The sequence below is a fragment of the Pelodiscus sinensis genome, chromosome 11, assembly GCF_049634645.1.
Source record: "Pelodiscus sinensis isolate JC-2024 chromosome 11, ASM4963464v1, whole genome shotgun sequence".
Lineage (NCBI taxonomy): Eukaryota > Metazoa > Chordata > Testudines > Trionychidae > Pelodiscus > Pelodiscus sinensis.
The window spans coordinates 24,265,592-24,279,532 of NC_134721.1; the positions used below are offsets into that span (position 1 = coordinate 24,265,592).

General features: G+C 42.0%; 1 protein-coding gene across 6 annotated transcripts in view; it reads right to left on the reverse strand.

Moving 5' to 3' along the window:
- Nucleotides 1-13,691, reverse strand: part of CHCHD6 (coiled-coil-helix-coiled-coil-helix domain containing 6) — a 192,297-nt gene extending 178,606 nt beyond the window's left edge. For 2 of the 6 annotated variants that reach the window (XM_075938793.1, XM_075938794.1), the window contains exons 1-3: nucleotides 5,168-5,372; nucleotides 2,411-2,549; nucleotides 839-908 (exon numbers count right to left, since the gene is read on the reverse strand). In XM_075938793.1, coding sequence (XP_075794908.1) covers nucleotides 839-908; nucleotides 2,411-2,549; nucleotides 5,168-5,257 — 299 coding nt within the window. In that variant the 5' untranslated portion in view covers nucleotides 5,258-5,372. Of the gene's footprint in view, nucleotides 1-838; nucleotides 909-2,410; nucleotides 2,550-5,167; nucleotides 5,374-6,139; nucleotides 6,218-13,555 lie in introns of those variants that run through there. The other 4 variants (XM_075938795.1, XM_006120208.4, XM_075938792.1 and 1 more) reach the window with 4 other exon arrangements.
- Between the last annotated feature and the right edge of the window lie 250 nt (nucleotides 13,692-13,941).

The following is a 13,941-nucleotide window of genomic DNA, read 5'->3' on the forward strand; positions in this document are numbered from 1 at the left end:
CAGGACCTGTGTGACATGCAGAGAGAGCATGCACACTGCAAGGAGAATGTCAATACATCAAAAAAAGAAGAGGAAAAAGCAGCTAGAGAAACTAGAAAACACATGCACCCATTTTATAACGGACAACCCTCCAGCAATGGGGAAGCTGGAGCCCCTATTGTTCTACATTCTTGGAACAAGCAACAGACACTCCTGTGGGAGACACAGCAAGGACCACATTTCACACAAGTCATCTCATTCTCACTGTACCTTTATATGTACTGACACCGTGGTAAGCCAAAATGCCCCATACAGGAAAGCCCCAGAGCACTGTGGAAAAGGATGGCAGCCACCACATACAGTGGAGCAGGCACCAGGAGAAGCAGCTGAAGATGTCTGGACAGATTTTTCAGGTATAATTAGAGATTCTAACCCATATGCAGAATTAAACCAATCAACAGATTTGAGGTCTGGGCAGACTTTTTTGAAGGATGCAACAAGTCTTAGGAGACAAGAGCAGGTAGAATCAACTTTAGGCTCAAGTGGACATATATTTTATGTATTGCATGATTTTCTATAGGTGGAGCAGAAAGCATTCTTCACTCCATTTGTCTATGTTTCTATTGACACCTTCCCACTGGTTCCCAGCTCCCTTACCTGTCTCCAACCCCAAGAGTCACATACTCTATCAACTAAAGATGCCTAGTAGCCTTTTGCCTATATTAAAACCTTACTAAAGGCATACTACGCAACAACATATACACTGATCACCACAATGAACTCTAGAATACAGCGTTACATAGAGCATATTTGTGGCCCAAGAAGCACAGGTCTCCTGACAGGAAGGGTGTCCCCCTACCTTTTGTACAGGTCCTCCTCTGCCTCAGAGGGCTTCCGACCAGAGCTACTGGTAGTTGGTGGATGGACTTCTGAAGAGAAGAACAGAAGTAAGTGATGACTGTGGAAGAAAACACTGGCTACCATCACATCATGAGAAGGGACATTATTTGAAGGAAGAGCAATATTCTCAACAAATCAGCAACACTCTACTAAGGTAGCACTCAGTACAATAAAAAAAGTCAAGGAAAATAAAGAAATAATTTGTATAAAGTGTTGTGTCTGAATTTAGTGTTAATGTAAGTAAGAGGCTAACAATACTTCCTTGAACAAAGCATAAGGACAGTGAGCTTTATACAAGCTCTCTCAGTCGGGGGATACTAATGCCCTTCACCCCAACCCACCTCAAGCACTCATGTTATTTTAATCCTATCGTGTTATTTTACATCTCTTTTCTTCAAATCTGCAAAAACATCTCTCTTCTGATCTGCTGCTTCCCTTTGTTATTCCAGCACTGGCCTTTTGTAAGCAGAAATCAAATTAGAGTGTGATTTGGGATGTAAATAGCAACCGGTAGGAGCTGGATCAGCTCCCCATTACCCACCACAGGCAGGGGCTGCTCCAGTTGGCAAGAGCAGCCTCTGTCCACAGCAGGAACTGCTCCAGCCCAGTCAAGCTGGGATCCTGCCCACCTCCCATTTAAATCATTTAACTGGTTAAACTCCTCATTTAACTGGTTAACCAATTAAATGGGATTTTACATCCCTAACACGGACAAGGATGAGGCACCACTAAACCCACTTTTAAAACAAGACTTCAGCCATAAACAAATGCTGGTCTCTGGCAAAGGAATGGTTTACCAACCCCCTGCATCACTATTTTTAAGGCTTTTATGGGATCAATGACAAATGTATCAATATATATTTGAGTATGAGAGGGGAAAACAAGAGTCAGCTGACTTGAATGAGAAAACAAGTCATTAAACATGCAGCTAAACAGAGAAGAGGATAAACTGGCAAAGCTCAGCTTTCTAGTAATAGCCAGCATCAGCTCATGAAATTTTTCTCTTCTGAACTTGAACAACAACATGACACATGTACGGCAGATTTCCTGTCCAACGAAAGGAGCTGATATGACTAATGTTCTTATAGGAATGTGGTTGCAAGAAATACTTTGAATTACTACTACACCGGTCATCCAAAGATCACAAAAGAACTTTATCACGCATAATGAAGTCACACAAATATTTAATGAAATGGGTATTACTACTATTTAATACATGGGGAAAACCGAAGTCAGATAATGATTTGTTAAGAATGCACTGGCAAAGCCAGAAACAGAAACCAGGGCTCCCAGCTATTCTAGTTACATACAACATAGTCTTCCTCACTCCCTTCCCCCAAAAAATATTTCTTGAAATATGAATGCTCAGTAGGTATAGTCACACTGATACCCACACAGGTGGAAGTGCCACTTATCATAACAAGAATGTCATAACAAGGTACAAGCTTGTTACAGTATAATGGCATTGACCAGGCCTCAGTGACCAAGTATCAAAACTTTAGACTGGAGACACAGCACAATCTGACAATACCTGTAGTAGACTTGGGTTTCCCTTCTGCAGCTTGTGGTGGTGATGCAGTGTCATAGGATGAAGAAGAAAAGGAAGATGGTCTCTGGTCTCCTTTAAGTTGAGGAGTTTCCTTCATTCGATTCACTACATCTTCAGAGAGCTAGAGCAATTTGTTGGGGAGATGTTAAGTGAGTCAATTCTTGATTTTTATTCTTTATTAAGTGGAGTCACCAACAGGTAATTATTTTTAATTCTGCTTATGTTATTTTAAAACATTATTTCAGATCAATGTATCTGTTGTTCAATTCACATTTAGAAAATATATCACATCAGGAAGTTATGGAGTTCCAGTAACCGAGTCTAAGGCTAGACTGGACAAAGAACTGAAGAACAAGCTATAAGGAACAATCCTGTACACAGTGTGGGAGGAGGGTGGGAGGAGCAGGGAAGGATCATTATCTAGCAGATCTTCAGTTCATACTTTTGTAAGTCTAGGAAGAGTTTTTCACAAAACAATAATGAAATGGAAGGGACAAATGTGTCTTATCTCATACTTTGGCAAAGTAGAAAATACATGCAAAAATGTCCTGGGAATTCAATTCCAAGTGTCTTTCTGCCCTTGCCTTTGATGGCATAGACAGGGCTTACATGTCTTTTGATTTACCTGTTCTTATTTACACTTCTTCTGAGTTATCTGATTTAATCTTGTACTAGCCACTCCTCCCTAGTGGACAAAATTGAAGGGTACTCAATTTCAGTGTCCCATGGACACACTTCAGGGCATAAACCAGAATATAGATTTTAAATTTGCTGCTAGTACCCAAAATAAGCAGCATGTTAACATCTTGATTGCATATTGTGATAGTCAGTTTGGTCTTAAGACTTCAACTCTATTCCCTTCTGCTATAAATGAAACACACACAGTAGGCTATCAGCAGATCCCTGGGAACACAGCTCCAGACATACAACATGCACTGCAAAAAAAGAGATAGATAATTATGATGTTTTAGCTATGACAAGGACAAAATTATCAACTCTACAGAAGTGGGTGTACTTCCTTGAAAGAAAATGAACTGTCAACACTAGTTATAAAGCATCTGAGGTTTTTGTAAAAAACAAAGTAATTCCCTTAGAGTTCCAAGAGTGATGAAGCCTATTTCATTTAATAAAAGCTTGCGACTGGATTCAGCTTTGTAATTCAAATGAATGAGCTAGGGAGGTCCCCATTCCTTTAGCGTGAGCTCCTATAATGACAAATATCAGGGCTCCCTCCATTTAACCTCAACTCCTAGAGATCAATGGAATGAACCAATAACCATGAATCAACAATTTTCTTTAATTCAACCACATTCAGCTGAGCAGCAACATAAAATTAACAAGGCAATTCATTTTGTTGTGTAGTTTGTTCATGGAACTGAACACTAAATGGGCCCAGCTAAACAGCAGCATAGAGAAAATTGATTAGGTTTAGATTCTACTCTATATCAAAGATCTGCAACAGGAATCTAAAACAACACTAGTCAGATCCTTATGATTGGAAAGATATGAACATTCTTATCTAGTCTCACTCAGCAGGCCGTTTCACACTGAGCTAAGCAAATAGGCAGCCAAAGGGGATACAACTGGCACAAAGGAAATAATGCAAAATTGCAAAAAAAGTCAAGTAACAGTAAAGAAATAAGGAGACAAATACAAAAGAGAAAAATGCAACCTAGAGACATGACCAACTGTAGCTCAAAGAAAACTTTAAAAACAATGACTAATCTAGCAGCACCTTAAAGACTAACAAAACATGTAGATTAGTAATAGAGACGTAGCAGTGTTAGTGTGGTCTTGCTGAAACAAAAGACAGTATCTCAGACATTAACCTCCCCTCTCCCTACACCTCCTGCTCTAAAATCTGATTTGTCAATTTTATACGTGTTCACATTTTTTTTTGATTGTATCCCTTTGGTATATATGGTCATGCCAATTTTCTTCCACAATTTGATCTGAGGAAGTGGGTCTGGCCCCCGAAAGCTCATCGCCTAATAAACTATCTTGTTAGTCTTTAAAGTGCTGCATGGTCCTATCTTTTATTAAAGCATGTAGATGGTATCGTGAACTTTTGTGGGCACAGAAATGGGTTGTGCCCACAAAAGCTCATGATACCATCTACATGTTTTGTTAGTCTTCAAGGTGCTGCTAGACTATTTGTTGTTTTTTCCAGTTACAGACTAACTTGGCTACTACCCCTCTGAAGCCTTTGTACCTTTAGGGTATGCTATGAGGAGGCAAATGGGGCTGCCTTCCTAAGATCCAATTTTAACCACTCCCTGCCCAATACTACTGGAGATGCTTTTAATCTTCACTCTCAACTCCTATGCCCCTATATACAGTATCTACATTGCACCATTCACTATAGTGCCCAGGTGATATTAATTAAATGGTGTTGGTCTCATCCCTTGGATGCTCTCTGAGCCAGTATCTCAGCTGCCACCTCCTGCCTTTAATGTCAAATCTTCTCTAACCAGAGTGCAGAATGGATTAAACAGCTGGGGGGGGGGGGGGGGGGGGAGGAATACCTTGTATCTCACTAAAACAGACCAGTTCCATAGCTAGCTATCGCTCCCTAGTCCCAGCACCGCTCCCCCTACTACTCCACCCAGCCCCTCTCCTCCACCCCAACTCCACCCACCTAAGGCCCCTCCCCCACCAAGCTTCCCTCTCATCCCCAGCCCCTCTCCCGCCCCCACAGCCTCTCAAGCCAGCTGCCTTCTCAGACCCAGCCCGGCTCACCCTGATGCCCTGCAGCACCCGCACTCGCTCCTGCTCATCCAGCCCGAAGGAGACTTTCCTGTTCCCGTAGCTGCTCTCGCTGCCCCCCATGCCGGCGGGGCTGGACCGGAGTTATCCCGCTGTGCCCCACACTTAGGCTGGGGCAAAGCCTCCTCAGCTACACAAACTCTCCCTAGCCCGCCTACCAACAAACCCACGTCTCATTGGTGGCTGGCAAGGAAGCAGCCAATGGAGAGATATGTTGCTGGCGTTGGCCCGCGGCGCAGGCTGGGAAATGTAGTTTGGTGCTGGGGGATGTTCCGCCAAGGGCTCTCTCTGGATAGGGTTGAATTAGAGAGCCAACCAAGGAAAGCAACGGGCATGAGAGGGGCGGGACGGCCTAGCTACTGAAAGCTTTTCTCAGGCCTGAATTAGCCACTGGGTATTAGAGGCTGAGCTTGAGGTCCTAGTCTCCCACAAGCTCCCTGGTAGGCAACCCCCAACCTTCCCAGAGGAGCAGAGCTCTGCTGTAGAACAATACTGTGATCCCCCAAGCTTTCCACATCATGAGCTGGGCAGGCCTCCAACATAATAACTTGAGGGTTTTTTTTTTAAATAAGTAGTTGGTTGGGCTATTGCTTGTCTTCAGAATTCTTAGCCTTTCAGTTCACTTGCATGGATTTTCTGCATCCCTACAAGGTCTTATAAACTTCCATTAATTTAAAATGGGGGCTCTTCAGGCCCATATGCAGGAATTTCGAGGGTATTGTGTGCTTTTTTCCCCAAAATGTGAATTGCAAGGACGTGAACACACCTCATCTCCATGGCCCCCCAATTAAGTATTGGTTTAAGTTGTTAATATATGGTACAGCCATCAAGAGCACTGGGTGGGTGCCTATACTTTTGAAATATAAAGAAATTACTGAATACATAGGGATGTTAGAAGAATTAGCTAGTTCATAAAAAGAAAGATTTTTCTGATATTCATCCTACCTCTTCTCTTTCTGAATGTTGTCCCCTTACTTCTCTTGCTGTTGTGCAGCACAGTAGTAGTTGTGTGGTCCCATTATACTAGAGACAGACAGAATTTGGTCCAATAAAATATTGTTTCACCCACCTTGTTTCTCTTTGTGCTCACTGTATAAAAGGTTGCCTTCTCTCCTGTATCACAGTGATTTAGATGGAATTTCACTTGGTACCTTTTCTTACACACATTGTTCATAGCTATTTCATTTGAAATTTTTTTTGGCAATTTTGGAACTCAGACCCACCTGGAATATGTAACATTTGGGGGCAGCAGAGGGGAAACACAGCATGCTGAGCTCAGTTTGACCACTTCCTTTGAGTGTGGTTGTCAAGACACTTGATGATATTTTTATATCCTTTTCAAATAAATGCGAAATATAGTAAGGCTCCCACTTAAGCTATTATCATTGTCATAAAGAATGCCCATTGCTTTTATGAGGGTGCCTTGATTTTTAATCCAAGTTGCCACCTCTCATGGTTTTATTGTGAGTCTCGTGTTATCTGATGTTCTTAAAGTTCTTGGATTCATGTGATTACAAGAGAATATCAGCGTTCAGGTAGAAAGAAGATTGGTTTCTAGCTACTATTGCTGAAGAAAAAAATTGAAAAACCTGAACCCTAAAGGCCCTAACACCAAATGGCAAATTAAAAGCCAGCCTCCCCTCCCCATTTAAATCTTAATTATTTTTAAGCCAACATCATGATTTTGAAATTTGATGTTAGTAATGCTTCAAGCTGCACTGCCATCTAAAAGTCTCCTCGCTTCAATATTGGGGAAGGTTGAAAACAGAATTCTGTTTGGGTCAAATGGCATCTTTTTGCAGAGACCTAGCAAAACTCAGTGTCTGTCTTACAACATGTACCTGTAGATGAACAATAGTTTTAGTTGCACACAGTTTAGTAGAACGCAATGTTAACTAGTAGGTATTCTGTGCATACAGTGATCAAATTGCACACCATTTATTTTGTTTAAGGCTTCATTTCCAAAGAAGAAGGCAACAGGTTTATTCTGTAAACATGTGTATGAACTTACTGTATCCATTGTTGTATTGCAAAAAATAATTAAATGCCTTTGCAACATGGATAATTTGTACATGTATACAAATAGCTAGGAGCCAATTGCAAACATGGGAGCTTTGCAGCCTTCTTTGAAAATCTGGCACCTGAACAATGTTTTAACTCATATTAAGGCAACTAACTCAAACATTGCAGCTTATAACAGTTAATGTAGCGTTTGGGTCTTTTGGTGCTCTAGATTCTGGTATTTTAGGATGAGTCTACACTGCAGCATAGCTCGAAATAAGATATGCAATTTGAGCTATGCAACTTGCATATCTTATTTCAACTGCATTTCAAAATAGCTTATTTTGTAATTTAAATTCAAAATAGCCAGTTATTCCGAAACATCCCTTACTCCTCATGGAATGAGGCTTACAGGGATGCCGACATAATAAGCCCATTAGATTTCAAAATAAAGGGCTGGCTGTAAAGATGTAGGACAGCCATTTTAGGATACTCTGGTATCCCAAAATAGCATTGCAGTGCAGACGTAGCCTTAGAGGCCGAGACTGGCTAATTGGCATTTCATTGCATGTGCAAAACCAGAGCACACTTCTGTGATCATTTCTGATTCTGATGGCACCCTTTTAACTGACATTACATTGCAAAACGGGTGTAATAGGGCCTACTGGAGTGCAAAACAAGAACCCCGGGGGCTAGGAACTAAGGATGTTAAGGACCAGTCGACTATCCAATAAGCATTTGCTTATCAGATAGTTGAGTTGACTAGTCGATTTCCACTAGTCAGATAGAGGCAGCAAAGGGGGGAAAGAGGGAGTATTTCAAAGTGGCAGCACCGCACAGAACCTGTACCCTGGGCTCCACTCAGAGGCTGCAGCTTTGAAACGTTGGGCGGCATTTCAAAGGGGCAGTGCCGCACAGCTGATCCTGGGCTCTGTGCGGGGCTGTCCCTTTGAAACACTCCCCAGGTGACCCCAGGCTCTGCAGGGCATTTCCACAGAACCTGAGGTCAGCTGGGGACTCCCCCGCTGATCCCAGGCTCCAGCACAGCAGTTCAAAGCATGCAGAGCCTGGGGTCAGCAGGGGAGTCCCCAGCTGATCTCAGGTTCTGCAGAAATGCCATGCTGAGCCTGGCGTCAGTCCCCAGCTGAACCTGGGCGCTGCATGGCATTTCCATGCAACCTGGGATTAGCTGGGGACTCCCCATCTGATCCCAAGCTTCAGTGCAGCATTTAAAAACGCATGGCATTTCAAAGCAGCATTGCCACATAGAACTCTGAGTCCCCCGCTGACCCCAGGCTCCATGTGGGCGCTTCCACTTTGAAATGCGCAAGAGCCCGGGGACTCCTATACATTTCAAAGGAGAAATGCGGAAGTGCCTATCAAATAGTCAAGTAGTCAATGGAAATTCCATCCACTACTCAACTAGTAAATTAATTGTTATTGAACATCCTTACTAGGAACAGGACCTGGCTTTGTAGGACTTGCAATGCTGGGCATGGGCATGGGCAGGGCAGAGGAAAACACGGAATCCCACCAACCAGAACAGGAGAGAGGGGTGTTCCACACAGCTGGGCTGCAGAGCCCTGGGAATGAAGACACACCGGAGAGGAAGCGCAGCTCGCAGTGTGGCTCTGGGTGGTCTCTGGAGTGACACATACTTGTGTCCCAAGGACAGGCAGTAGCTCAGAAGAGAGCAAGCAGCAGCAGTGACTGCAGCTCTGCTCCCCAGGACCTGGCCTGTGAGGAGGGGATACATGGGGCTTACGGTGCCTTTGCCTTTGAAGCTCCTTAGCACAAGCAGTCCCTGCCCCGCCCTACGCGGGTATGGCATTGAAGTGGTGCCTGGTGCTGGCTCGCTGACCACAGGGGCAGAAGGCTGCAGGGAGAGCCCCAGATGCCCAGCCCTACCTCTGACCTAGCTCCTGGGGTGAAGGGGCAGGAAAATCAGCCCCAGCCTTCCCCTGGCCAGCCAGAGCACAGGGAAGGGAGAAGTGGGCAGTGCGCCCCTCCCGCCTTCCCCCGGCTGGTTGGAGCACAGGGGAGGGGGGTCGGGCAGCGTACTGCTCCTGCCTTCCCCCAGCTGGCCAGAACATGTTTACTTGAGGGATCCTGGGAAGTGTGTTTGCACCCTGCATATGGGCCTGCTCTTATCTAGTCTCTTGATTGCAGTACCTGGGGCTGTATGACAGCATATCACCAACAGGCAAAACCATACTTTGGACCTCTAGAGCTTAGTGCATGAACCTCTATGGCTTGAACTATCAAGGCAGCTGGCTCTCAGCTAAGGCTGTAAAGCAAACTCCAACTTTATAGCTAATCTATTAAAAAGCCTCCATCACCCAAAGAATGATTCCACAAAGCAGCTAAGATTCCATGTCATTCTATCTATAAATTATGGAACCATGCAGTGGTTCTCAGTCAGAGAAACATGTACTATTGGGTTTAATGCAGAGATTTTCCAGAGTTTATCAACTCTTTTAGATTTTGCCTAGTTTTACAAGCTACATAGAAAGCTCTATGAAATCAGTTCTTCCTAAAATTTCATACAATCATTTGTTTATATTGCTCTATATTAAACATCAAAATGTAAGGGCAATATGTACACTCCAGTCAATTGGTTTTTTAATATACGGTAAAAATAAACCATTTTTCAGTAATGGTGTGAGGTGACACCTGTGTCTGATTTTGTAAGCAAGTAGTTTAAGTGAGGTGAAACTCGGGGTATGCAAGGCAAACCAGACTATTGACAAGAATACAGTAGTGTGGCATGGTTGAAAGCCACTGCCTCAATAAACCTATACAGAAGCAGTTGTGGGGACTTTTATAGGAGGCATCGCTAGATGTGGGATATTTGTTGAAGTCCACAGTAATGTTAAGCTAATTAGATAATGCAAGTTATTACTACTCCTTTATCAGTCCATGGAAAACAATGGCAAATCTCTCAGGCTAGGTCTACACTACAGTATAGGGGGGTTTTTTCAGAAAAAAGCTATGCAAATTACTGCAATCTGCATAGCTTTTTCCAATCACTTTTCCAGAAGAGGTTTTTCCGCCATTTGGCCCAGTCTAGATGGGGCCAAATGGTGGAAAAGCCTTCTCTTTTGGCAAGCCCTTATCTCTTGCAGAACGAGGAATACAGGGCTCCCCGAAACAGCATGTTTGCTCTTCCAGAAAAAAAAGCGGAAGAGCAAACGCGTTCCTTGGATGAGGCAGAGTTTTTCGGAACCCCCCCCCCCCAGTGCAGAGGTACCCTCATTGCCTAAAATATATGGTGAATAATTTGACAGTTTAATCCAAATCTTCTGAATGTATCATAAATATTAATAAAACAGCCCAGTGTACATTAGGGACACACAAAGGACAACGAGTGTGATCATCCAAATATCCAGCCTAAGAAAGAGCTGCCTTGCATCCAGACAAAAGAATTTTACTTTTTCAGAAATTTGGATTGGGTGTACAAGTACAGCAAGCAAGAGTCAGTCCTATTACACCACAACAAATGGAGAAAAAAATATGCCATCATTTGATCTACAGGTATCTAGTTAACTCATGGTTATAGACTACTGGGTGATTCTAAAGATCTTAGAATCTAGATACACAAGACTTTCTGTGACATTATGAAGATAATTTTGCAAGAAGATTTTTTTGTTTTGTTTTGGAGACATATTAAAAGGTTTTTACAGAAGGCAATTTGGATTTGTTCCAAGAGAAATGCTTGGTATTACAATGATAGAACTTGGAATCTCAATTTCTTAATTTAGTGCATTTTACTCTGTGAATATAGTTAATTAACACAGCACCAATAAAATGTAATATGCAGTTGGCAAGATATGCCTATTTCATTATTGTACCACTAATAAGATTAAATATATGAACCAACAAATCACCATTGTGTTATGTTGTGATAGAGCGGTATGAGGTTCTGCTAAGATGATAATAGAACCTGTGTTTTCTTGTTTAAATGTGAAAGTTAATTGTGGATTCAGGTGCTTGTGTAAAAGGGACTCTGACCACACTATGACAATCCTTCCAAATGTTTGGGGTTTTTTTTTTTAAAGCAAGAGAAAAACATTAAAATGATTGGAATTCAAAGTTAAATGGTTATTCATTCTAGGAAAGTTCCCCTTCGTATTTGATTCACATTCAAAGACTTTCAGAGGGAAACTTGATTTCAAAAGATTCTTGCTGGTACTAGCAAGGCTTTATTGGGGAAAATAATATTTCAGTCTGCTAATGGCATGCTAATTCTTGTTATGAGTCCTGCTATTTAGGCAAATGCACACAAAAGAAGAGAAGGGAGAGGAAAGAAAGAAAACCTATCTTAGGATGCCTGCCTAATTCAAATGTCATAGGTAGGATATGGTACAGAAGTCAGTCACATACTTGTATGCTTTACCTTCTATACCCCACTCACTTCCCCAGTCTGAGATAAATCTGCCTGATCTGCTCTAGTTTCTTCTCATTGGTTTTCTTTCATGCTGGGGTGAATCTGGTTGAAGTCTTAGCCTGACCTGGCTTGATATGGGGATGGTAATGTGGAGTTGAGTTAATTTCAACGATGGTTAATCTTGGAATTGATCGGATTGGGGTTGCCAGATACTTTCACAAAACATACCGAACATGGTGGGGAAAATATTGGGTGAGGGGAAAAAAAAAAAAAAGACCAAACTTGTAGAGCAAAAATAAAAATAAATAAATAAATAAATAAATAAAAATTGCACCAAAAAGGGTTGCTATGCCTTTAAATCCCAGCCCACTTCCCCCACCAGATGTGGCAGGAGAGGAATGTCCCAATGTCCATCCGAGAAAAATAGAAAATACTGGACACCAGGCAACCCTATATTGGATTAATCTATTTTAAGGCCAGAAGGGACTATTATGATCATTTAGTCTGACCTTCATAACAGGCCGGAGAATTTCACCAAGTAATTTTTGTATCAACACTATCATTTCTGGTTGTGCTAAAGCATCTAATTTTTTTTTTAAAGCTATTTAACATTAAAGACTTTCCCTAGTGGAGAATCCACCTCCTCCTTCAGCAAAATAGTTCCAAAAGTTAATTACCTTCTCTGGTAAAAATTTGCACCATATTTCTCATCTGAATTTATCTAACTTCAGCTTCCAGCCATTGGATCTGGTTATGTCTTTCTCTGCTAGATTGAAGAATCCTCTGTTACCAGAAATATTTTCTCTACGTAGGTACTTAGAGTGGTCAAGTAGAAGTCACCTCATAAATCGTCTTTGTTAGAATAAATCAAGTTTCTCTAGACAAAAACCAAACAAAAGAGAAAAAAGAGATCATCTCATGGAGGGCAGGAGGGAGAATGGAGAGCAGGATGCTCATATCTTAGTTCCCAGAGATTGCTTTGGATTCAGCAGATTTGATGGTGATAGAGTAACACAACCACACTGTTGCTTGAATGTGACAGGAAATGCCTGCAAAGTGGCAACCCTGAGGACTGTAAGGTCCTGAAATATTCTTGGGATGTTTGTGAGCTTATCCCTCTAAAATGTCTAGAAAGGGAGACGTCAGTTATCACACTCCCATCAACTTGATCATTCAATCCAGTTTCCATTTTTTCAAGCACAGGCATTTCTTTCCATTTCAAGGGAGTCCTTCATTACCACCAACCTGCATCCCTGGGGACATTCCACCATTCAATTTCATCTTAAACTCACTTCATGCAATTTTTTGACTGCAATTAGTGCTTGTTTTTAATCACCAATTTTAGATAATGCCTTGTGGTTCAAGATAGCTCTCCTTACCTAACACCTATTTTGGTTCAGCAAGGCTCTAACGCACATCTACACAGCAGGTAAAGTCGGAATAAGCTACACAATTTCACCTACATCAATTGTGCAGCTGAAGTCAAAATAGCTTAATTCAGCAGAAAGTCAAAGGAAGCACACACTTCCTTCAACTTCCCTTACTCCTCGTAAAATCAGCTTTTCATCAGTTATTCTAAAATAACCCTGCTGTGTAGATATACCCTAATAAATTATTGCTTTTTGTTGTAAGTATGACAGTGAATGAGAGAGGTCTCAACAAGGAGCAGAGCACCCCCTTGTACAAGACACTGTACAAATCCATAGTAAGAGAGGCACCTTGGCTCAAAGGACTTAAAATCCAAACAGAAAAGGCAGATAAATGATGTGGAAAAGGTCTAAAAATATACAAGCAGATTGATCAGAGTGGTGGCTAATAGACTTGTTATTTTCAATGGTGCTCTTCCCTAGATAAGTTTTAAGCACCCCACACAGTCTAACCTATTGTTTGACCTTCCTAATTTTCAGAAGTTAATTCATCACTTACAGATATGAAGTAAAACCTCTTAATATATGGCTTGCCTCTTTACTCACTATTCCTTCAAGACAGAGGTGTCCATGTAAAGCCAATATTATTCATTTCATAAATATGAAAACTGCAGTCACAATCCAACAATGGGGCTTCAGACAAACACCAGGGTGTCTCTGTGTGGATCCAAGTGCAGAAATCTAGGCCCATTAGATTGTTAGCTGTGTGAGGCAGGGATCATATTTTTTCCTGAGTGTGTAGCATGTAGCATGCAGCACAAGAGTCATGGGCCATGACTATGATTGCTGGATTATGTAACATAATCCAAATATTGGCACATTACTTGCCTCCGTACAGAAAGCAAAGCATTCAAAAATACCCTCCCCACAAACAGCCACCTGGGAGTTAATCTGAAATTTCAGGGGCAATCCCTGCCATCTCCCAATGGAAA